At 39.4% G+C, this 25,404-nt stretch overlaps 1 protein-coding gene across 1 annotated transcript; it reads right to left on the bottom strand.

Annotated features, from left to right (window-relative positions):
- Positions 1-160: 160 nt before the first annotated feature.
- Positions 161-21,391, bottom strand: LOC130724914 (uncharacterized). The gene is made up of 3 exons (XM_057576180.1): positions 19,004-21,391; positions 1,016-1,076; positions 161-254 (listed from the first exon to the last, which is right to left on the bottom strand). The coding sequence occupies exons 1-3, from the start codon at positions 21,345-21,347 to the stop codon at positions 161-163; spliced, it is 2,499 nt and encodes an 832-aa protein (XP_057432163.1). The 5' UTR covers positions 21,348-21,391.
- Between the last annotated feature and the right edge of the window lie 4,013 nt (positions 21,392-25,404).

Here is a 25,404-nt window from a genome sequence, read left to right as displayed (position 1 = left end):
TGCCTGAAATCACTCCGGGGCCGAAGCAGTATATCCACATAAAACATGGGTGCATTTAAGTGGAGTCATTGTTTAGTGGTACATAATTCAGAATTCAATAGTACATTCATTGTGTCTTATACGGCACATTTTTCATCTTTGATTGGTATTCTCACTCATTTTAGAAATTGTAATTGTCTTTCCCAATAAATATTTTTTGACAGTTCATACTTCTATTCTCATCCTTACGAGTCAAGATGTACCATGTACTCCATCTACATATGAGAAATATAACTTTAAAAATATAATTCATAATTTTATTTCAAGTTAATTTGGATTAATCAAAAGAAAATAAAGAAATTATATGTGATAGCAGGTAAAAAGTAACTTGTATAACATTGTAAAAATAAAAGTTATGCTTCTTAGAGAGCCCCCACGTGTGTTTGCATTTTTTTAAAAGTTAAAACAGACATTTATCATATTTTTAGTTAATGTGAGATTTCTCAACATAAATATTATAACAATGTGAGACACCGGACACATGATTCTCAACATATACTCCATCTAAATATGAGAAATATAACTTTACAAATAATAATATACTTCATAATTTTATTTCAAGTTAATTTAGATTTACTTATGATAGGAGGTAAAAAGTAAATTGTGTAACATTGTAAAAAAAAAAAAGTTGTGCTTCCTTCAAGAGGGTTCCCACATGTGCTTGTATTTTTAAAAATTAAAAGTTAAAACAGTGCTGCAATTATTTGTGAAGGGACGTACCCCACTTGCTTTTATTAGAAGAAAAAAGAGTACACAACACAGGGCGCCAAGTGGCAGCATCACGGCATGTTAGGTTAATTATGTGTGCTGATTGCACCGGTTTTTTGAACTAGCACTTTTGTTTTTTTCTTTATCATTTAATGGTTTGATCTCCTTATCTTTATGGGTCTTGTCTATTTATAGTGCAGCGCAGAAGGCGTTAGTTAGGTTAGGCTATCAAGAAAACCGCAATATGGCTACGGCGCAACAAACATACATGATATTCATACCATCAACCATCCATCCATCCATCCATGCATGACTATCATCCCCACATCCTTTTCAATCAATCATATCACATAAAATAGGGATGGTCTTTCCCTGCATTGCGCTCTATGGTAAATATGATAATTATAAGATGAAATTTATATAATAATTGTTCTTGAAGTCGAGAAGACCGACCAACACCTTAGTTCAAGCTCCACAATTTTTGTTGACCAGAATTAGGGAACTATTATTCTGGGAGTTGGAAAGGTCGTCCACCCCCTTCACCATCTTGCACCTTTGATTGGTGACTCGAGACAATCGCGCTCGACCAATTACTCCAAGAGACGATCGCGTCAAGATCGGCTAACGACAGTTCAGAGTAATTAAGATCCGAATCATCCCACACATCCCATCGTTGACCTTAGATTCTAGCTATAGAGGGCTAGGGACAAGGCTCGAGGTTTAACCCCTGGTTACTGAGAACCCCTAGCCGTCAGATCATTGAGGACACAACAGGAGTCTAGAGAGATCCCACTACAGGGAGTCGTCTAGGCACTCATGGCTTTACATGGGACTACTGTAGCCCCTTAGACAGATATAAAAGGGCTCCCTCACCAGGAGCTTTGACAAATTGCTTTTCATTTTTTTATTAGATATTCGAGACATCTTTACCTTTAAATCGAGTATTTTTTTTATTATTTTCACAAGTCTTTTATGAAAAAAAAAAGGAATTGGTTCATTACTCCTAATTATCACCATATTTGTGATAATTTGGGCCTCTTGTATTGCCTATTGGCTTGGGCTTGTTTACAGCCCTTTATTAATGAACAAGCTTTCTTTGACAAAAAAAAAATCACCATATTGGTAAAAGCAATACACACCATATAATTTCCATCTTATATAAAGTGCACGGATGAGCACAAAGATTTGAATTTGTCATTTGTAAAACAAAACATGTATCTGAAATGTGGGGGCTACGGCTGCAGACTGAGTGAGTGACTTGACCTGGTCACAGGTCACCCCTCTCTTCACCATCACATTTATTTGAGTAATGATATATACACACCTCATTTTTTAAGCACTTCATTTCCACCTCTTTCTATTTCTTTCTCTCTCATCTTATCATCTATCACATCTCATATTTTCTCTCTCTTATTTTTTCTTTTCTTCCTATCTCTCTCACCATTCCACCTCTCCACCTCAAAAGAGAGGTGTGGATGAAACATTACTCCATTTATTTTCACATAGACTTTGTTTCTAGGGTCTCCCTATTATGCATCATTTTTAGGTGGTGTAATTTTACACCACCTACTTTGACCGAGTATAGCAGGTCAACACATTATTTTTTTTAAGAAAAAATATCATTAAAAATTTGTCATATATTAAATTTCTTTAAAAAAAGATGTGTTGACCTGTTATAGCAGGTTAAAAAAATGATCTAAAATTAGACCACTTTAAAAGTGGTCCACATTAGGGGTCACCTTGTTTCTGACTATTTAGAGCAGAGATGAGGAGACTTTGAGGGGAAGACTTTGTGCGGGAAGAGGGTAGGTTCTTTCCCAATTTGTAAGTTCCAAATTGCTTTAAACTTTTTTAATTTTGGAGAACTTGATAAAACAATTGAATAAGAGTTATGGAGGGGTTTTTAGGGTTTTCAAAAATTCTCCAAACTCTTCTTTTGTTTTAAAAACTCACAAATAAGGAAATGACTTTTTAATGTCTCTCCAATCCCTTTGCTCTCCTCCAAAGTTCAACTTGTCAAACACATTTAAAGAAAAGACCCCAACAATTTGAAGGATATAGGTCACATCACTTAAGCAGTACTTTATGGACTAGGTGGGAAAGTCATGTTTTGATGGGTAATTATAAAAAATAATGTGGTTAAGGGAAACCATATGAATATCATGGCTGCCTCAGCCTCTACTGTGTGTTTTGTGCAAACTGAACCACCGTGGAGTAGTTTTTTAAAGGATAAAAGTACCCTTAAATTTTATTGACGAGACAAAAATATTTCTGATTTTTCATCTCCCATAATAGTATCTTTTAGAAGCTCTATTGCCATCACCATCGAGCATCTTTCAAGATCGGCTGCTCGACCACCCACCAGTTGTAGCTGATGTCATTGTTCAGGTGGCCTTCAATGCTCAATTCAATTCACTCTCTCTGTTCTCACCGGAATGGTGGTGCCCGAAGTTAACATGTCACCGAGAATAATGGTGTAGGCATAGAAAGAGGTATTAACAAATGATTTTTTAATGTTAATTGATCCCAACCATTGAATTTTAAAAAAAAAGAATTCTAATGGTGAAAACATTAACTCCATCACGTGAATCAGTTTTGCAATTGACTCACGGTAGATAAAACCGGTTATCATGACAAAAGTAAACTAATTAGGTGTTTTTTTTTTACTGCCTAATTGACTCCAACTTGATGGAATTTCCTTAATTCCTTCATCAAAAGTCTGTGATTAAGAATTCTCAAAAAAAAAGTTTTGGTCAAAAGAATTCTCAAAATGATTTTCAATTGTGTCAATTTCCGGCGGCCCATTTTTTTTGTTCAAAATCCAGCGGCAAATTTAGGAACTAGAAAAACTAACATTCCATATGCAGATAATTTTTTTGGGTAAAAAGTACAAATGACAAAGCCCAAATAGCAAAAGCAATATAAACAAGCCCATAACATATACACCCAAAGCAAATATTTTACTTCATCGGAAGAATCACCCTCTCGAAAAAAAAGGCTTTATTGAACAAAAAAAGAAAAAGAAGGCTTGACTAAAGTAGACCTGCATCTTTGAAATTGAGTAAATGATTGTCCAATTTTTTTTTTTTTTGAGTAAATGATGAATTTCGTGACCGAAAGTGTAAGTATTAGGCAAACTTCGTGGTCTTTGATCGTGTAAAATGTCGATTAAGTTAGTCCACACATCCGACATTTTACACAAATAGTAACCACATGAAGTATTTTTTTTAATGAACTAGCTCGCTCATCGCTTACATTTATAATATGAATTTGAGTATTTCCTCGGGAAAAAAAAGTAGACTTGAGATGCGAACTACTTTTTTGTCTCCCCCTCATTTTGATTAATGACAAAAAGAGGAGAATAATAGGATTATATCAAAACATTTTTTATTTTCCTTTTACTTGAATTATGTAATGCATTCATGATACATTGACTGAAAAAATTGTGATTCTTTTGTTTAATTGTTTTATACAATCTTTTCAGATACTTTAAATCTCTTCTAGTCTTTTTGTTTTGAAACACTCTTCTAATCTAATTGAGTAATGCTATTTGACACGATGGAAATAGCACGAGTGAGCACGAGTCATCATAATTGATACTCTTTCTCTCTCTGCACGTGCCCTTATGAACACCCTCCTCAGTCCTCACCCCATCTGCGTCTCTAGTCTCTTCCTTCTTCCTTCCTCCATCACTATTCATCAATCAAACCCACCTTTTCTTTTGTCATAAAAAATCAAGCCAATCTTTGGAAAATTAAAAATTGAAAAAGAGGGATTTTCATTTGTGTGAAGAAGCAAGCAAATCTGTGTAAGAAGATCCTTTCATTGGAGGATGAGCTCTTAAAAGCAAATATAGATTTTTAACAACCATCTCTTACGCAGCTTCTCCTCCACCAGCACCATGTTCATGCGGTCCCCTCTTCATCATCTGTCAATTCCATTACTTTGCCATGGTTTTGCTCCCACCTGATAACAAATGGCTACCATGAAACCCAACCATTCACTATTATTAGTGTGTTGTCTTTGAACCCTTCGCCGGAGAACCACGCCGTTGCCAAGTGCTCCTATGCGGCGACGCCGTCTTCCCCTCCTAAGACCTCACTGTTCTCTTTCGCATCTCAGAAGGATACAAGAGACTTGGCTTATCAAAAAAAAAAGAAGGATACAAGAGAGGAAGAAGTAGAACGGATGATAATGATGTAGAAATTTCAATCTATTTTATTTTAATTTAAAAAGTATTAATATATTAATCTCGTGCGCTGTCGTACGTAAAAGGCTCGTGCCTTTAAGCATTTTCCAATCTAATTTCTCATTAATTTCAATTTCAATTTCAATTCAATTAAAATATATGTTTAAAGTAATCTGGATTAGAGCCGCGAGTGGCATGGTGGAAATGGCATATATAGGCAGAAAAATATTATTTTCTATTTTTTTGTAAAAATGGCCAAATAATACATATTAAATTGCATGTGGAAATATGTTTCTCTATAGTTCTTGGAATCATGATCCTCTCCTGCAAGGACTTTCATCCAGCCCATCCTGCAGCAATTTTGACTGTCAGATGCATCTAAGGGTTCTGAAAATTCTAGTACTAAAATTATGCTAGTTATATTTTGAAAATTAATGTCAACTGTGAGATCAATATAAAGGCTTGAAATCAAATAGAGTTTAATCAATAAAAAGTCCTAATGAGCCTCACGTTCGTTTTCCCTCGTTCCTCTCTGCCCTTGCAAGAGAACCCAACCTCAACGCCCTCCATAGTGACCCTCCATTGTAGTCTGTGCAACTTTACCTCTTTTTCACTATTTTGACATACATAACAATAAGCTTAAGATTGCAATTGTATGAATAGGAATTAGTAAAGTAAGGCAAATTGTGTCAATTAAATTGGAATTGATACTTGCACAAGGCACATGAACAAAGATGAAAACCAGAGATGAGGAGTCATGGAGAAAGAAACGCAAAAATGAAAAGCAGAGGAATCACGGAGATAGAGGTGCGCAGGAATGTGAGGGAGAAGGAAATGTGATTTGCACCGTTAGATGCTTCAAACGATTGTAATTTAATGTCTAATTATTTCTTAGGTTTTTTATTGCAGTTAATCTTCTGTACCATAAGATCTATCTAACGGTTAAGATTGTTGCTGGAGGGGCTGGACATAAATAATTGCTGGAGATGATCCAGATTCGTAGTTCTTGTGATATTTGCTTGTGTTAATGTGATGATTGAGTTTCTGTGAATCGTAGAGGAATATTCAAAGACGGAGTAACGTTTATTCGATTACACAATCACTAGGAGTTCCAGTGCAAAATCATACAACATTGTGGAAATAATTCAAGAAGTAACAAGATGATGAAGAAAAAGTACAGTGATATCTGATATGAGTGAATGGATTTGGAAAATTAACACGACATTCTATTTCTGATGTGGCAAAACTAGAGTTACATGGGGAAAAGAGATGTGAGGTGTGACTTGCTTGAATCGCATAATTAGAAATTACCAATTTCAGACTTTTTTTATAAGCAATGAAGAATATGTTGAAATGAAGTACAAGGGGTAATTCAACCCAATATAAGTAGAGAAGAGAAGGAGAAAAACAAAACTAATTGTAACAACTTTACAGAATCAAGGAGCCTCCCACTAACTAAGAGAACCCCAACCCTTCCAAGGAGAAAGACTATAGTAATCTCGCCTCACTAAAACCTTACCAGGAAAAACCCTCTTGGGAAAACCTGGTGAAGGAAAAAGAGTACAGATTTCCTGAAGTCAAGATGAAATCTCCAAGGAGAACTAGAAAATAAAACCCCTCCCCGAGTCCAAGTTCACCATAACATTGCAGCAGCAGGGATGAACCAACACAAAAGAACCTCTGATGTAAACAGACACAATAGAAGCCTCCCACCAATTTCAGCACCTGATTATGTATTAGTTGTCATCAAGTAATTAAATTTAGCAAGTAATCAGATTATGTATCTTGTATCCACATGGATATTAAGGACTCGTTTGATACACTGTATTAGGCATGATAGTATAAGCTTATACAATACATTATGAGCTTATCCATTGTTTGGTGCTCACATCGTATTGTATAAGCTTATACATCAATCTCCTCTTATACATCAAAATGATGGATTATTTAATCCACCATATAGATGATGGATAAGGTATGATAAGAGTGCAATGTATAAACTACTTCAATATATTTAATCAACCGCCACCACAATCACCCTCCACCACCACCGCCTCCACCACTACCAACACCACCACCGTCACTGCAGCCACCACCACAACCACCCTCCACCACCACCACCTTGATGACCCGGATTTAGTAGTGTTTTTAGGGTCATTTCTTAGTTTATTTTGAGTCTTTTTCGTGTGTCTCATGTAGCGTTTCATGCATTATCATGCATTTTTACTTTTATTTGTACATTTTCATTAGTTTAGTAATTTTGTAGTTTTATAAGGGCTTTAGTTGCATTTTATTAGAGTTTAGGAGTCTTAGGCAATTTCCACTTGTTTTGGAGCCTTTGTGCAAAACTGACCTTTAAGTTTGTTGATATTTTCTCTAGCTTTGTCATCAAATTTTCAGGTTGTAACAGCTGAAGAGGGAAGGTCTAGAGGCTTGGAGACTTGAAGGAGGCAATAAAGTGGAGTTAAAATGAAGTTTAATGAGTTTTTGGGCGAGCACTGGCGCTCAGGCGCCCCTGTCTGGGGCCTGAGCGCCAGTTAACCAGTAGGTGTTTTTGCCAGAATTTGAGTCTGGCGCTTGAGCGCCCTGGGCTAGCGTTTGAGCGCCCAGACTCGTCCATTTTGCCTATAAATAGGTTTTTAGTGGTTCTCTTTTGTAATTCTTGATACCCATTCCATTTTTACATAAGTTTAGAAGGAGAGGAACATCTAGGAGAGTGAGAGAAGGCTTCCAAGCTTGTAATTCAGGTTCATAGCCAAGCATGGAACTCTCTTCTTATGCTTTTGTTTTCATGTAAGACTTTTCATATTTGAGTTATAATCTTAAGTTCTTTCCCACATGATCTTCTTCTTTCCTTGAATCCCATTTTCTAAATTTCAATCTAAGCTTGTATGCATGCTTGCTTTATGCTTTTCTATAATCAGAACGGAAGTTTGTTATAGATTAGGGAATCGATTTGGGATTACCCTTTCTATCTTGGCTACTAGGAATAGAGGAAGGGTTGGGGTTTGATGGGCTGAATTTGCATGATCTAAAACATCATATAAATGACTAAGTACACAAGGAATTGGGCTTAGCTTTTAGTATGGGAGAATTGCTTATGTGAGGAATCAATAAGTGAGTAACTAGGCTATATCATCAAGGAGAGATTCATGAGTTCACGTGCTTAGAATGATGTGCTTAAATTGACTAGTTGAACAAGAACCCAAAGCATATTATTTTCTGAATTGTCTTTTTATTTTCCTTTTCCTTATTACTACTTCGACATATCTCTAATTCAATAAAACAAACCTTCATACTCAAGGCTTAAACCGAATCTTTTCACTCACAATCCCTGTGGTTCGATATTTAAAACCGGGTGGGTTCGTACACTTGCGGATTTACAACAAGTTTTTGGCGCCGTTGCCGGGGATTGTTTGTGATTTTTGGTTTGAGTTACGAGTTTGAAGTTTAGTCTACCAAAGACTATAACTTAGGGCTGAATGGGAGACAACCCATGTTTTTTTTTCTTTTTTTCGTTTTTGTTTCTTTTGTTAGTTTTTCAGGAAATAAAAGTGGAGAACACTTGGAAGCACTCAATCACTTGGAAGGAGGTTCTTTTCTTACTCTAAGTTTTAGTCCATGCATTTTTTGCATATTTTTCTTTTATAGATTTTGTTTATTTTTTTTATCATGCATTTTTTTTAGGGAGTCTTTTGTACCTTGGTCTTTATTCCTTATACTCAAATGACATGTTCCCAAGTCTTGCTCACTCACATGTTGTTGGTTTTGAAAATGTTTTTAAGTGGATACTTTGTGCTTTCCTTTGGGGAGTGATTGTATGTTTGGGAAAGAGAGGGAGAGACTTTGATCTTCTAAGTGTTGACTTGAGGGTAGAGTTGATGTGAGTCCACAAGGGTCCATCTTTGACCCTTTACTATATAATTTCCCTGGAGGATCCTGACTCACTTGCACTTCTTGGTTTTGTGTTTCATTTTTTCCTCCCTTGAGAGTAGCTCTATGAGACTTGCATTTTTGAGACTGGTAGATTTTCTTGGACTTCAGAATTTGTTTTATAACATCTTTGTCCCTAGTCGACCCTTTTGAGCCTTATGGAGATTTTATTGTTACCTTGTTTATTTGGGCTGGATGATTGATTGGATTCAATCGGGAGTTGTGGTTCTTAACTCTTAATGGAGCTAGTTTATAAAAAATGCAATTGTCTCTTGCCCCAAAGAAAAAAATTGTAAAAAGTCAAAAGAGAAAATGAACTCCATGGTGAGGGTGGAGTTCCAAAACAAAAAGAGGAAAAAAAAGTTCTGAAATAACAAGGGGTTAAGAGACTTGTGTGCTAAGTATCAATAGCTTGAAAGCTCCGGAATTTCAAATAGGACCACACTCAACTTTGTGTAGCAACCTTAGTCTTCCTTAGGGACCACCTACCATGTGCTTTACCTAGCCAACATTACAACCCTTTGGAAGTCTCAATGAATAATGCATGTTCGACTTTAGTTGCTCTTGAGTGAATGATTCCCAGAACCTATGAACTTGCTTGTGTGCTCAGTGCACTAAACAATTTTCTCATGCTAGGATGTTAGCTCTAAATGCTTCTCATAGTGGACTCTAATTCTTCTTTGTCTAAGAGTTGCACAAGGTTGATTGTTGTATCTTTCTATTGGAACTAACTGCATTCACTTGATCCACCGTCACTGCAGCCACCACCATCGCCACCACCACAACCACCCTCCACCACCACCGTCGCCACCACCACCACATCAACCACCCTCCATCACCACCACCTCCACCACCACACCACCGTCGCCACCACCACCATCACAACCGCCCTCGACCACCACCGCCTCCACCACCACCACCACCGTCACTGCCGCCACCACCGTCGCCGGCACCACCACCACCACCACAACCACCCTCCACCACCACCACTACCTTCGCCGCCACCTCCACCTTCCCAGCCACCCTCCACCACCACCGTTGTCGCCACTACCGTCGCCGCCGCCACCACGCTCTATTTATCGTTATCGCCACCACCACCACCCTCCACCATCATTGATACCTTCATACCACCACCACCGCCCCCACCCTCCACCACCACCGCCACCGCCGCCACCAAGACCACCATCCACCACCACTGTCACTGCCACTACCGCCGGCGCCACGACCATCCACCACCACGACCACCATCATCACCTTCCAATACCACCACTACCACACCACCAATGTTGCCACCAAATTATACAGTGTATGACCAAACGCTGTATAGTATTAAAATTTTATCAGGCCTTATCCTATCAGGCCTAATACGATCAGACCTTATACTATCAGGCCTTATACAATACATCGTACCAAACAAGCCCTAAAGGTATGTAGTACATATTTTATCCTTACTTCACAATCATAAGGCTCCTCATTTTTTTGATGTACCAAAAAATAAGGCTCTTCATGCCCATAATGAACTGACATTCATCGAGATTCACCTCAATATCTCTAAATACCAAGGAATTTTCCACTTTAAACCCCCAATGTGCATTTCCCGAGCTTAAGCTTCATGTTGTGTATCTGTATTGCATAAAAGGCTTCCTGGAAGTCCATCAGATGAACCTCTTATCTGAACGACTTCACAACCAAGTCGTCCACATAAATTTCATTGTTACGCCCTATTCGAGACTAAAAAATATGGTCCATCAATTTGAGAGATTGCGTATGCATGTTTCAAACCAAAAGGTATAATTTTATAACAAAAATTAGATCTACTAGCCCTAAATGCTTTTCTTTGTCCATGGGATGCATTGAGATTTGGTTATATACTCGAATAAGCATACATGAAACTTAAAATATTAAAGTTTGAAGCCCCATCAACTGACCAATGGATGTTTGGTAAATGATATAAATATTTCATACAACGCTTGTTCAACCAGTGGAATCCGTGCACATTCTCCATTTTGCATTAGACCATTTCATGATGACCATGTTGGCTAGCCATGAGGATAATCAAGCTCTTTGATGAAAATTTCTGGTAATAGTTTGGATGTTTCCTCGTAGATGACCTTTCTTTCTTTTTCGGAGGTGATTTCCCCTGACGGTGGGGTTTCCCCCTTTTGTTGTTGGGTGGTTGTTTTCGCAAGGTGGGGACTGCTCTACGAGGTTGAGTTGAGACTGAGATATTCCCGCTTGGTTGAGCTTATGTTGCTTCTTGTCTCATGAGTTGTGGATGAGGAATTCCCGCTGGTTGAGCACGTGTTGCTTCTCAATTTTGTGGTCTCATGGTATTTTTTTTTGGTTTTGCTTGGTCGAGGGATGCTTTGAGGGGTTGATATATATATGCGTGGTTGTCCCGTTCGTCGTTAACTTCATCCATGGAGGTGAGGACATAGGTGTTGGAGGCGTTGAAGGGGAAGATGGTGATGCTACTTTGGGTCTCTGTTTTTTGAGGCTTTGTAGCGGCCTGGTAGGATTCCTTAATCCCATGCAAAATTTCCCATAGCTCATCCTTAACTATGGAGCAGCTCCCCAAAGTCACTGAATAGCCAACCAAAAACGACCATGGCTGTCCCGAACCCCCCCCCCCCCCCCCCACACACACAACCTCCAATGAAAATTATGGTCCTAGCCAATGAGGTGCGCATAATTTCCTCCACCAAAGGATTGTAAGAATGGGTAGCTCTACAACCTTTGTTCAACAGCTAGCCCTATCGCCACCTTTGAATCACTCTCAATCAAGACTTTTGAGAAACCTCTGCCCTTGGCAATTAACCTTAATCCCATGCAGAATTTCACAAAGCTCATCCTTAACTATGGAGCAGCTCCCCAAAGTCACTGAATAGCCAACAAAAAACTGACCATGACTATCCCGAAACACGACCCCCACAAGCATCTCTTTTCCCTTCCGGGTTATAAGAGCTCTGGACACATGTAAAAATAAGAACCAAAAATATAAAATTAGATTGTAAAAAACAAAACCAAATCTAAAATAATCTATCACCATATTAAACTAATTAAACTATAGTGACGGAATAAAACTTATTCAATTAAGATCAAATTTTTAATATTGCATGGTTGATATATACCAAGTGTCATATCACATCCAATAAATGTCGAACGCATGCATACATCACTTGCCTTTTCATTTTCTTCCGTAGGTTCATATTAAATTGATCCATGACAGTAGTCACAGTCTGCAGATCTATACTATGCAATTAGGTAGGCATACTAAATTAATTTCTTGGACTTATTTAATTACTACCTATATATTACATGCATGCTTATTATCATTTCGCCATCCTTTTTTTTTTTTTTTGAAATTGGCCATCCTGTTGTTGGTTTGTTGAAGAAGTTGCAAATATGCATATAATTTTTAACTATCCTCATCATAACATAATTTTCAGCAGAAAACATCATTATTACATCACTCACAAGTCAATGATTAATTTTGGTTGGGATTTAAAAAATAAATTAAATCATTATATATATTATTCATAATGATTACTTTTTTAAAAAAAATTAATAAAAATATTTTTTTAAATTAGAAAGATAAATTGTACATTCTAGAAATTAATCCCTAAACCTCTCACCTTAACTCATATATCCCTAACTCTAATTAATCTATCATTCGGAGACAATAAAAACAATTTAATTAATAGTATGACGAATGACGACTTAGTTTGTACCTTACTTTAAAATAGCTGGAATTTATGTGCTCACAATAATTGAGATTTTTATTTCCAAAGTATAATTTATTTCCTCTCATTGTTAACTGCCCCTATACACTTACACGGTTACACGGCACTTGGAACCCCATAAGGAGGTTTTCAAGTATTGTATTGATTTCACTAGGGGTGAACATGGGTCGGGTAGATCCAATGAACCCGTCCAACCCAATCCGATCCAATAGAAAAAATGCGGGTTGGATCGGGTAATCGGGTTAATCGGATGGATTTTACTACAACCCAACCAAGTTTGGATCGGATTTCGGATTCAGTTCAAATCCATCCAACCCAACCCAGAATCCATACATATAATAATAATTTTTTTTATAATTTTACCCATACTTGGAGTGCTAGTGTCGAAGTGATAACTTTTTGAAACTTTGAGACTTAAGTATTTGTAGTTATTTGTCATATTTGAACTTAGAGTATGTTCTGTACTAGGGCAAGCTTACGTAAGAGAAAGACAAAAAGTAAACCCTAGCAGAGCACTAAAATAGCAAAACTACCATAAAAGGAATATTTTCATAAATGCTGAAAAAGTTAGTTTCGTACAAGTGGGTGACCTCCCCTTTTATAGAGGGGGTGGTCATGATATGGATCTTTCCTATATTTGGGCCTGACAATCAGGGCCCAAATCCCTGTACATATAAGACAAATCCAAAGGAATCTTCCAGCTGGCTTGTGGGTCCATCATCTAAGGGGGGCAATGAAGCTCGTCGTGTCGCCTTTCCCGCCATGGCTATCTTCAATGGTTATTTGTTCATTTTGGGCGGGACATAATCTTCTTTATGTCCCGCCCAGTCCACATGCCCCCAAGACATGAGACTCGAGTAATTGAGTCGAAATGTCTTCATCATGTTACCCAGTAGTTCGCCTCTATTGTTTATTCGTTCATCGCCATTTTACTTTCGTTGTTTCATCGCCATTTTCACGCTTCGCCACCTTTGTTGCCGTTTCAAAGATATGTCGCCATTAGTTATAACCGTCAATCACGTCTTTTCAACTGACGCACGTATCCTTATTTTCCGGGATTTCGTCATCATTTGTTATAAATGCAATTTTCAGTTGTGCGTCTCGAGGAGTAATGTCTTTTCGCTTCCTACCTTTTCGAATTTCAAACCCCACGATCCCACGATCTTCCCCCGTTCATTCTCTCTCCTCCTTTCTCTCTATAAAAACCCCTTTTCACTTTTCATTTTTCACTTTCTTAAAACTTTTGTTCTGAAAACCTTTTCACCGCAGCTTTCATTCTCTCTTTTGAACTCCGGTGAACCTTTTCTTCCTCCGGCCGTCGTCATTGCGCGGTGCTCCCCTATCTCCGACGTTCTCCTTTCTCAAATCCACAGTTCTTCCCCTGGTTAGTTTTTCTCTTTCCTGAGATTCTTCGTTTGCTTCTTTTTTCTCTGACTCTGTTCATCTTCTTTTTACTTTTAGTTTGCTCGTCTTCTTTCTTCTTTTTATGAAACTGCCTCGCATGTCTTTACCAAACGCTAGCCTTTCTTCCCTAGAACTTTCTTCACCCTCCACGGAGGAGGAAGTTGTCGCCCCCTCTATAATTGAAATTCATTCCTCGCCTTCTACCCATGATGATTCCGGTCCCGCCGGCTCTGTAGACTCAATTCTCTCCTCTAATGGAGATTTGTCTTCACCTGAATGACGCTCTGATGTGCATTTAGTTGAAGATAAATGTCTGTTGCATTCTATCTGGAGCAGCGTTGGAAGCATTAGTTCGCTTCGAATATCTGCTCAAGGGTTCACGAAGATAGATCCCGCCACCTCGAATAATGAAGATCATTTGCTGAATGTCCTCCCATGTGGCGAAGATGACTGTGTTCTGTTGCGTAAAGAACCAGCCGATGAATCGCCCGATTTTTTCTTTGTTTATGGCTATTTCTTCTTAGACTTGAACATCAAACTTCCTTTCTCGCCGTTTATATGTCACGTTCTTTCTTTTCTGAATGTGGCGCCTTGCCAACTCCAGCCCAACGCCTGGGGTTTTCTCCGCTGCTTTGAAATTCTTTGTGAACACTTGAGTTTCACTCCAACCTATCCTTTGTTCTTCCTTTTCTATAAATCAGTCACCACTAAACCTACTTCTGTGAAATGGGTTCCACTATTAGCCCGTAAGAACATGAGTCGGTTCACCGCCCTTAAAAGCCATTACAAAGTATGGCAGAAGAAATACTTAAAGTTGTGGAGTCGCCCGAAATAAAGAACTTGTTCCGAGATTCTGACAATAACCCTCTCTTCCCTTTTTACTGGACAAAGAACCCTCGCCGAAAAATATCCGTTTCATACGACGCCTTAGATGAATCTGAACAAGGCATCGCCGATTACCTCCGCACACTACCAGTAATTTCCGGTCACGACTTGATTGAGGCGTCGAAATCCGGCACTTTAAATCAATTTTTTAGTAAGTTTATAATCTTTGTACGTAACTTCTTTTTCTTTTTGTTCATGTATCTCGTCTAATTGGTGTTTTCCATACAGCTACGATGGGAAAAGGCAAGGTTGACGCGAACCCACTCAAGATGAAGGAGTACCTCGCCCAGTCTGCTGCGGCGGCGAAGAAGAGGGCCGCCGAAACTGAGCAGAAGAAGAAGAATGAAGGTACCTCGGGTTCTGACAACGTCAGGGACCCTAAACGTCAAAAAACTTCAGGTGCTGCTGGTGGTAAGCCTCTCCACCAATCGACTCTTGATTCAAAAGGTCATCCAGCTGAGAAAAAGAAGGGACATGACAATGTCCCGCCCCCTCAACAAGATTCAAGCTCGCTGATCAACCGCCCATCAACTCCATTTGGCCAGGCTGGCCCTAGTTCAGCCATTGGTGGCGAGGCTCCTCCCCCCTTGCTGAGCTTGTCGGATCCTCACTTCAATGGGCTGGAATTCATGACCCGTACTTTTGACAACCGGATTCACAAGGACATTTCCGGTCAAGGTCCCCCCAACATTGCTTCCATGGCGATCCATCACGCGCTTTCTGCCGCCAGTACTGTGGCGGGGATGGCTCAGTGCGTGAAGGAGTTGATCTCAGCCAAGAACCGTTTTGAGAAGAAGGCAGCTGATTACAAGACAGCCTATGAGCGGGCTAAAACTGATGCTGAGACTGCCAACAAAAAGCTGAAATCTGCTGAGGAGAAGTGTGCTAAGTTAACGGAAGACTTGGCTGCTTCGGACCTGCTTCTTCAAAAGACCAAGTCTCTTAAAGAAGCCATAAATGACAAGCACACTGCCGTTCAAGCCAAATATCAGAAGTTGGAAAAGAAATATGATCGCCTGAATGCTTCCATCTTAGGGCGTGCTTCTCTCCAATATGCTCAAGGCTTTCTGGCGGCCAAAGAGCAGATCAGTGTAGTTGAGCCGGGCTTTGATCTTTCCCGCATTGGGTGGCTGAAGGAGATCAAGGATGGTCAAGTAGTTGGTGATGATGACATTAGCCTCGACCTCCTTCCCCAATTCGATGATGAGAGTGAGCCTGAAGAAGATGGCGAGGATGGGAATGAGCAGCACAGGAATGAGGATCAAGAGAAGGAAGATCCCAAAGCTGGGACAAGCCAGGGCAACAACGCCAACAACGAGAACCTAGCTTGAATGTTTTTATTTTATGAAGTTGAAATTTTTCTTTGGGCATTGCCCTGTCTTTTATTTTCATTCCAAATCATGTATGGGTGTCGCCCTCTTTTCCCTACTTTAAATGGATATCATTTTAAGTTCATTCGTTGTTGTGTCCAACTTTCGTTGTTATTTTGGTTTACATACCTTAGCCGATTTTTCGACGAGGCTTGGTTTCTAGTGGCCACTAGAATTGCCAAGGCTTTTAACTTTTGAAGGCGATACTTTCTTATTCCGAAAGGTTTACTCGCGGTATTGCATACCTTGATACGATTTGCATTGCATGAACTCGTAATAAAAATTTAAAAAATATATACGATTCTGTTGAAATGATCTTTTCATTAATTTTCTTTCGTATGGGAACAATTGTCCCTTCATTACAAATGTCGCCTCATTAAAAACCTTTCCAAAGAAAGGGAAAAAGAGTGCGACTTCATTTACATTTGTTGTTTCTACTAACTAAAATACTGCTTTAGATGAGAGGCGTTCCATGTTCGTGGAACCTTTTGACCGCTTAGTTGTTCCAACTTATAAGCTCCTCCTCCAACATCGCCAATAATCCTGTAAGGCCCGCCCCAGTTGGGTGAAAGTTTGTTGTGTTTATCGGGTATTGTATTTTTTCGGAGCACTAAGTCTCCTACCCTCATTTTTCTTGGCACTACTTTTGTTGAGAACTTTCTTGCCACCTTCACTTTTCCCGCCTCATTTCTTATGTGAGCCTCTCGTTGTTCCTCGGGCAGCATGATTAGATTTGCTATTAAGTTTTCTCCGTTGTCATTTTCATTAAACCGAGCCACTCGCCAACTTTGGTTTTCAATTTCCACTGGGAGCATGGCGTCAGTTCCATAAGTTAGACGATACGGGGTTTCCTTTGTGCTTGACTGTTCCGTGGTGTTGTATGCCCAAAGAACGCCTGGTAGTTCCTCCGCCCAAAGCCCTTTTGCTTCATCCAGTTTCTTCTTTAAACCTTTCAGGATAACTTTGTTAGCCGATTCAGCCTGCCCATTGGTCTGTGGATGTTCTACAGAGGCAAATCGCATCTCGATTCCCATTTCTGTACAAAATTCTCGGGTAACACTACTTGTGAATTGTGTTCCGTTATCCATTACTAATGCCCTGGGGACCCCAAATCTACAAACAATCCTTAGCCACAAGAAGCTCCTGACCTTGGCGGCCGTGATAGTTGCCACTGCCTCAGCTTCTATCCACTTAGTGAAGTAATCAACCGCCACGATGATGTACTTCATTTGTGCCTTCGCCACAGGGAATGGTCCTAAGATATCAGTCCCCCACATGGCGAACGGCCAAGGCGCCATCATGGTTGTTAATTCTTCTGGTGGAGCCTTGTGTAGGTCAGAAAAGACTTGACATTTTTCACATTTCTTAACATACTCCAAACAATCCTTCTTCATCGTTGGCCAATAGAATCCTGCTCTTATCACCTTAACTGCCAAGGATCGCCCGCCGATATGACTAGAACACACACCTTCGTGGACTTCCGCCATTATTCCGAGGGCGTCCTTGATATCGACACATTTGAGCATAGGAGACATGATTCCTCGCCGATACAACTCACCACCCACTAGTGTGTAGAAACTGGCTTCCCTGCGTTTTGTTCTCGTGTTCAAATCATCCTCCTTTGGTGGGTTCTCTAAGAAGGTCTTAATCGATTCCATCCAAGATATCTCGCCCTCACTGACTGACTTTACAGCTTTCAACTTTATTTCTACCAAATCAATGCTCGGGCGAGGCAGGGTTTCTTGAATGACTGTCTGGTAGTTGCCCAATCTCCTTGTGCTTGCCAACTTCGCCAACACATCAGCCCTCTCATTTTGTCCCCTCGGGACATGTTCTATTTTGATTTCTTTGACCTCCATCATCAATCTGCGCACCACTTCCAAATATTTGGACAGTTGCGGATCCTTCACCTGGTACTCGCCTTTCACTTGTTTAACCACTAACTGCGAATCTCCTTTGATAAATAACTTCTGGACTCCCAACTCAATGGCCAACCTTAAGCCGGCAATCAGAGCCTCGTACTCAGATTGATTATTGCTCGCCTTGAACTCGAACTTGAGAGACTGTTCAATGATCATTTTATCTGGACTTTCGATTGTTATTCCCGCCCCACTTCCAGTGTTATTAGAGGATCCATCCACAGACAGGACCCATTCTCCTTGAGTCTTCTCTCCTTCAGTGGGTGTTAATTCCGCCACGAAGTCAATTAAACTCTGGACTGTGACTTGGCCCCTTGGCTCATATTGTATGTCATACTCTGATAGCTCAACTGACCAGCTAACCAATCGCCCTGATAAATCAGGCTTCTGAAGTACTTGCCTTAAGGGAACATCAGTTTTAACTTTGACTTGGAAACTTTGGAAGTAAGGTCTGAGGCGCCTTGCAGTTTTCAGAATCGCCAAAGCCGCCTTTTCAATTTTTTGGTACCGCAATTCTGCCCCCTGTAAAGTATGGCTCACGAAATATATAACTTTCTGCTTTTTTCCTTCTTCCTGGAGCAACACCGTACTTACCGCCTTGTCAGTAACCGCTAAATAGAGCACTAATGGAACGCCTGGTGTTGGCTTGGAGAGTACCGGTAATGTGGCCAATGTTTCTTTCAATTTGGTAAAAGCTTGTTCGCATTCCTCTGTCCACTGAAACTTTGAATTCTTTTTTAAACATGTGAAGAACGAGGCCCGCTTTGTCACCCGCCATTGGCAAGCAACGTGACAAGGCGGCCATTCGCCCTGTCAAACGCTGAACCTCCTTTACACTTGTTGGGCTTTTCATCTCCAAGATCGCCCTTCCCTTATCTGGGTTCACTTCTATTCCTCTTGATGTTAACATAAATCCTAAGAACTTTCCTCCCTGGATCCCAAAAGAACACTTCTCAGGATTCAACTTCATTTGATATGTTCTTAACTGATCAAACGCTTCTTTAAGGTCGCCACCATGATCACTAGCCCTGGCGGATTTTACAATCATGTCATCCACATACACCTCCATATTCCTGCCTACTTGCTTTGAAAAAATTTTGTCCATGAGTCGTTGGTACGTAGCTCCTGCATTCTTCAAACCAAAAGGCATTGTCTTGTAACAATAGTTCGCCTGATTGGTCATAAATGCTGTACTTTCCTCATCCGAGGGATGCATCATAATCTGATTATAGCCCGAATAAGCGTCCATGAGACTTAAAAGTTCATTCCCTGAAGCTCCATCCACAAGCTTATCAACATTGGGAAGTGGGTACGAATCTTTGGGACACACTTTGTTCAGGCTCGTGTAGTCCGTGCACATTCGCCATTTCCCATTGGCCTTCTTGACCATTACAACATTGGCGAGCCACGTTGGGTACTGTACCTCACGGATGAAGCGGGCCTTGATCAATTTTTCAGTCTCTAATTGTACAGCCTTGTTCTTTTCTTCACTCATTCTTCGCCTTGGTTGGATGACCGGGGTCGCCCCTGGTCGTATGGCTAGTTTGTGAGTGATCACCTTGGGATCAATCCCTGGTACATCATTGATGGTCCATGCGAAGAGATCTAGATTATCACCCAGAAGGGTGATTAGTCTGTCCTCTTGTTCTGTTGTCAAACCACTGCCAATCTTTAGAAACTTGTCCTTGACTTGCACCTGCTTGGTTTCTTCCAGCGGTTGTGGGCGAAAATCATCAGCATCATCTCTTGGGTCCAAGCTAAATCCTTCTTGTGGGAAGATTTCTGTAATTCGATGGCTCTCCTTGGCGGCCTTTCGCCCATAGAGCGCCACGCTTCTCAAATAGCATTCCCTTGCTGCATTCTGGTCTACACGCAATATCCCGACCTTCCCGTTGCAGGCGGGATATTTAACAGTTAAATGAGCAGTTGAGATGACCGCGCAGACCTTGTTGAGGGTGTCTCGCCCCAAGAGTACGTTGTAATTGGCTCTACACGCCAATACTAAGTACTTTACTTGAAACTTCTTGACAAACTCTCCTTCTCCAAAGGCAGTCGGAATTTCGACGTATCCCCGCACACTGACACGGTCTCCTGTGAATCCCACCAAAGTTCCCCTGTATGGTTTCAAATCTGATTCCTTTAGTCCCAGGCGATCAAAGGCGTCTCCATAGATGATATCCGCCGAAGATCCCTGGTCTAAGAATACTTTCTTTGTCACATAATTGTTAACCCTAATTGTTACCACAATTGGATCGTTGTCATGGGGAATTACATGCGCGAAATCCTGAGGGGTAAATATAATAGGGGAATGATTCACCCAACACTCGCCTTCGTTCGACTCCTGTACTGAGTGTACTGCCGCCACGTAGCGTTTTCTAGCCTTACTTGAAATTGCACCCCCGCCAAATCCTCCTGCAATAGATGAGCATTCCCCAACAGGATCGCCCAACTCTTCAACTATCTCTTTACCTTTGCCTTTGTCCCCTTGAGTGATTTTAGCTACCTCCGGCGCTGCTGTGTCTTTAACAAAGTTTGCCAAATGGCCAGCTTTAATCAAGCGATCAATTTCCCGCCTTAAATTCCAGCAATTATCTGTCGTATGCCCCAACGCCTTGTGGTACTCGCACCACCTATTGGTGTCCACGTTAGCTGGCGGCCGCCGTGGGGGTGGTGGGTACTGCACAACGTTGGTCTGCCCAACCGCCCTTAAAATGGTACTGAAGGGTGCATTCAACTTAGTAAGTGGGACTGGCGTTGGCGAAGCACCAGGCTGACCAGCTGTGGCAGCAGTGGGACCTTGTGAATTTCTGTGCCATGTATTTTGAAAGCCAGGTTTAGAGTTTTGGTATGGTCCCGGTCTTGGTACACGGGGGGTTTGCGCTATCCTGGTTTCCTTCCCCGCCTTAGATTTGTCCTGTGAAACACCGCCAGATTGAGACTGCTTGCGTCCTTCCTCTCTTTCTTGTTTCTTCTGATCATCTTGCTCGATCAATATGAACTCTTGAACACGAGCGCGAAGATCCATCATATCCTTCGCCGGTCGCCTTGTTAAGTCTCTATTTAAATCTCCCGCCCGAAGGCCATTTTTGAATGACGCCAAACAGACATCTGGATTTTCATCCTCCAACTGCACCGCCATCTTGCTGAAGCGTGCCATGTAGGTTTTTAATTTCTCGCCTGGTTGCTGATGTATGCTGATAAGATCAAACATTGTTGCTTTTGTGGTTTTATTGGCGGAAAATTGAGTCAGAAACTTAGTGGACAGATCAGTGAAATTATCAATGGAGAAGGGCGGTTGTCGAATGAACCACTGCATCGCCATGCCCTTGAACGTGGAAGGCAATAATCGACATTTTACCGCATCCGTCGCCCCGCCGATCACCATTTTGGTATTGAAATATCTAAGATGCTCCATAGGATCAGACTCGCCCGAAAAGGCGTCTAATGTCATGGTTTGCAGGTGCTTTGGAATGTCCACCCTAGTGATGGCTGGAACAAAAGGTTGGAATTCAACTACATCCTCCGCCTCCAGGCGTTGTTCTTGCTTAAAATCCTGCCGCTGAGTGAGATACTCAACTTGGGCTTGCAACTGCTCGTTTTAGGACTGCACCTTCTGCAAGGTATCTAACATTTGTTGCAAAGCCGCAGGCGTGATACCTGTCACTGCCTCTTGCGCTCTCCGTGGAGCAGTGGTTTTAAGATCTTCCAAATTCACGTAGTCAGGCGGCGTTGAACGCCGCCGAACACCTGGATCTGATTTAGCGATCAGATCTGAAGGTCTTCCCGGAGCTGCATTCACCAATGACGCTGGCGACGGCGCCACTGAGTGGACCCCCTCCGAGGAAGCTTCCTGCTCTTGCTCGTCCAGTACGGGACGGTTGTTGTTTCGTCCGCCGGCGCGACCGCCGTGTCGACCACCACCGCGCCGGCGATGATCGCGTCGACCTACGCCGCATGAACGAGTCTCCATGGCTCGCGATTCCTCCTTCTGTCACCGGAAGAGCTAAGTCAGAGCCACAGACGGCGCCAATGTTCTGTACTAGGGCAAGCTTACGTAAGAGAAAGACAAAAAGTAAACCCTAGCAGAGCACTAAAATAGCAAAACTACCATAAAAGGAATATTCTCATAAATGCTGAAAAAGTTAGTTTCGTACAAGTGGGTGACCTCCCCTTTTATAGAGGGGGTGGTCATGATATGAATCTTTCCTATATTTGGGCCTGACAATCAGGGCCCAAATCCCTGTACATATAAGACAAATCCAAAGGAATCTTCCAGCTGGCTTGTGGGTCCATCATCTAAGGGGGGCAATGAAGCTCGTCGTGTCGCCTTTCCCGCCATGGCTATCTTCAATGGTTATTTGTTCATTTTGGGCGGGACATAATCTTCTTTATGTCCCGCCCAGTCCAGAGTATTTGTTCGTAATTATTTATTACATGTTTATATATATTATTTGGCATGTTGGAGACATCTAAGTTCTAGGTGTCATGGCATGACATTTAGTGTTGTTTTTCACTTTTTATGTACTATTTATGTTAGATTGTTTCATGTCATTTGGTAATGAAGTTTTATGTTTTCATGATATTTAGCTATATGTCATTTATGTGGTATTATTTCATGCAATTTGGTATAATTTTTGTGTCATTTTCATGCTATTTAGTATTATAACATATTTAGTATTTTTTATAATTTTTTTGAATTTATAATAATATTTGCAAGATTTTTTAATATTTCAGATATGTTATTATTTTAATATAATGACCCAATCAATCCATCCAACCCAATCCGAACTTCGTCGGGTTGGTTCGGATCGGGTCCGAAGAAGAAATTCGTGAAATCCAACCCAACCCAACCCAGAAAATTTTGATCGGTTCGGATTTTATTTTGACCAAAATCCATCAAACCCAACCCATGTGCACCCCTAGATTTCACCTGGTCTGAAAAAACAGGATTATATATTATTCCACCAATATCAAATTATTTTAGAATTCTTAAAATTAATTTAGTTGGATGTTTCCAACTGAGAATATACTTATAATAAATAAGATATTTATGATTATCGATTAATGAATTAATCACTGCATTATTTGGTCGCACGTCAAATTACATTGATATACGCCTACTAGCTTTTCCAATTGGACTTTAATTAATAATAATCCTAACTTGTCTTATCATAAGTACACAGGAAACTCCATTGCGTTATGTCAGCGCTCAAACGGTGGCACATCCTCAATTTCTTGCTTAACAACAAGGATTAGGTAATAATATTAATATTGTATAATATTTGAGTCTCTGGCTTGCGGGGCTCGGAGTCTAATTGATTACTAATTTAGTCAAACCAATTAATCGAATATATAGAGTCCTTAAATTAACAAGCCTTTGAAATGATCCCTACTAAAGTCCACCAAAAATATATTACAAAAGGAGAAACTGACAAAGAAGTTAATTAGTTAATACCAATTAGCTGTGTATGATGTTACACATGATTTGTTTGAAAACGCAACAACGGGATATTCAGCTTATTTTCAAAAAAAATTAAGATTTTGTTTCAGATTTAAAAAAGATTAAATCATTATTTAAAAAAAAACTGAAAACGGGTTATTTTAGAAAAGCTACTTTGACTAGCTTATCAGAAAAATCTATTACTATCTCCGGTCATATATTAAATTTTTTTTAATGATGCTATTATTAATTCTAACTAGTAATATGTGTCTCTTTAATTATTCAGTTACTCTCTCTCATTACTAGTCTACAATACTAGAACAAAAGGTAATTTTGGAAGTTTATATTAATTTAAGACAAATTTAATGTATTTTATATAATTTAACAACATTTTTAAACTAAGTGATTTTTTTTTCTTATAAATAGGACCCGAGGTAGTATGTGATTTTAACGAGTTTGGCCAAACATAAATCAAATTATGTTTTTCTCAAAAGTTGTAAGAATTAATCTCTTTTTTTTAGAGAGAAAAAAATCATTATTTTTTAATAAAAAATTCATTATTTTTTAATCTGAAACAAACACACTCTATTTATACAAGTGATGAAGTGAAACATAAACAAGATAAATTAAAATATTTTTGAGACGAGTTGTTTCATTTGCACCTACCTCCTTTCCAACAACTTTGTATAGTTCTCTTGTATCTTAGAGTTGAGGTACCCCTAGTACCTTTATTATATTTATTTTGCTTACAAAAATTTTATTTGATAAAACATTTTTTTACTATTAAAATTAATAAATGTATAAAATAGCATGGTTTTACCTATGCTAGAGAAAGAATAACATGGTTCACAAGTTAAAATGATTTATATGTAAATTAATTGCATAAGGAATATATTGTTTATTTTTTAAAAAATATAAAATATTATAAATGAAATGTACTTAATGTTAATTGTAAAAATATGGTTCATCGGTAGACCGGATTAACGTAATTTCAGTTTAGGAGAAAATATAATTTAATGAAAATGCACCGTCAGTGTAGACATTTTTTACACAAACATCCAATGATGATGAGTTGCCCAATCAAAAATAAACTTTTAATTTAATTAAAATAAAAAGAACATAAATACTTTTGAATACGTGACACTCAATTATTTGATGTTTACACCGACAGTGCACAACCATTTTTTTTTTATCATCAAAATGTGTGTATAAATAAAAGGGGTACTAGGGGTACCCCAACCCTTGTACAGGAAAAAAAATAAGAAAAGATACAGGATCAAACAACGAAAAGAAATCTGAAACCATTAAACTCAAGAAAATATCATCAAATAGTTTTTTGTTTTTGTTTTTGAAACTCCAAATAGTTTTCTTTTTGAAAGTAAAATAAATGTCATCAATCAATTAGTTTGATTGAAAATAGGGTGGGCTTTTGTTGGTCCGAACTCGAGACCAGTTGGTATTTGAGAATTTTCCAACCCAACAAGCCACCGAGGAACAGGTAAGATAATAGATTGTTTTACTTAAAATTTTAAACCGCTCTATTATGTCTATTAATAGATTAAATGTGAATGGATAATAGACATTAAGAAAAATATAAAAATCGACAGTTGTTTTAATGGAATTTAAAAATCAATAGTTGATTGATTAAAAATTAGTTTAAATTTTCACATGATTTAAACTTAAATTGTACATCTCCCATAATAAAACAAATATACATTATTGCATGAAGAAGAGAAAACAAGGTTAATTATCATACTCTTAAAAGTATTAAATT

This window comes from Lotus japonicus, chromosome 6 (genome assembly GCF_012489685.1).
Source record: "Lotus japonicus ecotype B-129 chromosome 6, LjGifu_v1.2".
NCBI lineage: Eukaryota > Viridiplantae > Streptophyta > Magnoliopsida > Fabales > Fabaceae > Lotus > Lotus japonicus.
The sequence above is the reverse complement of the archived record's forward strand: the minus strand, read 5'-3'. Positions and strand labels throughout refer to the sequence as shown.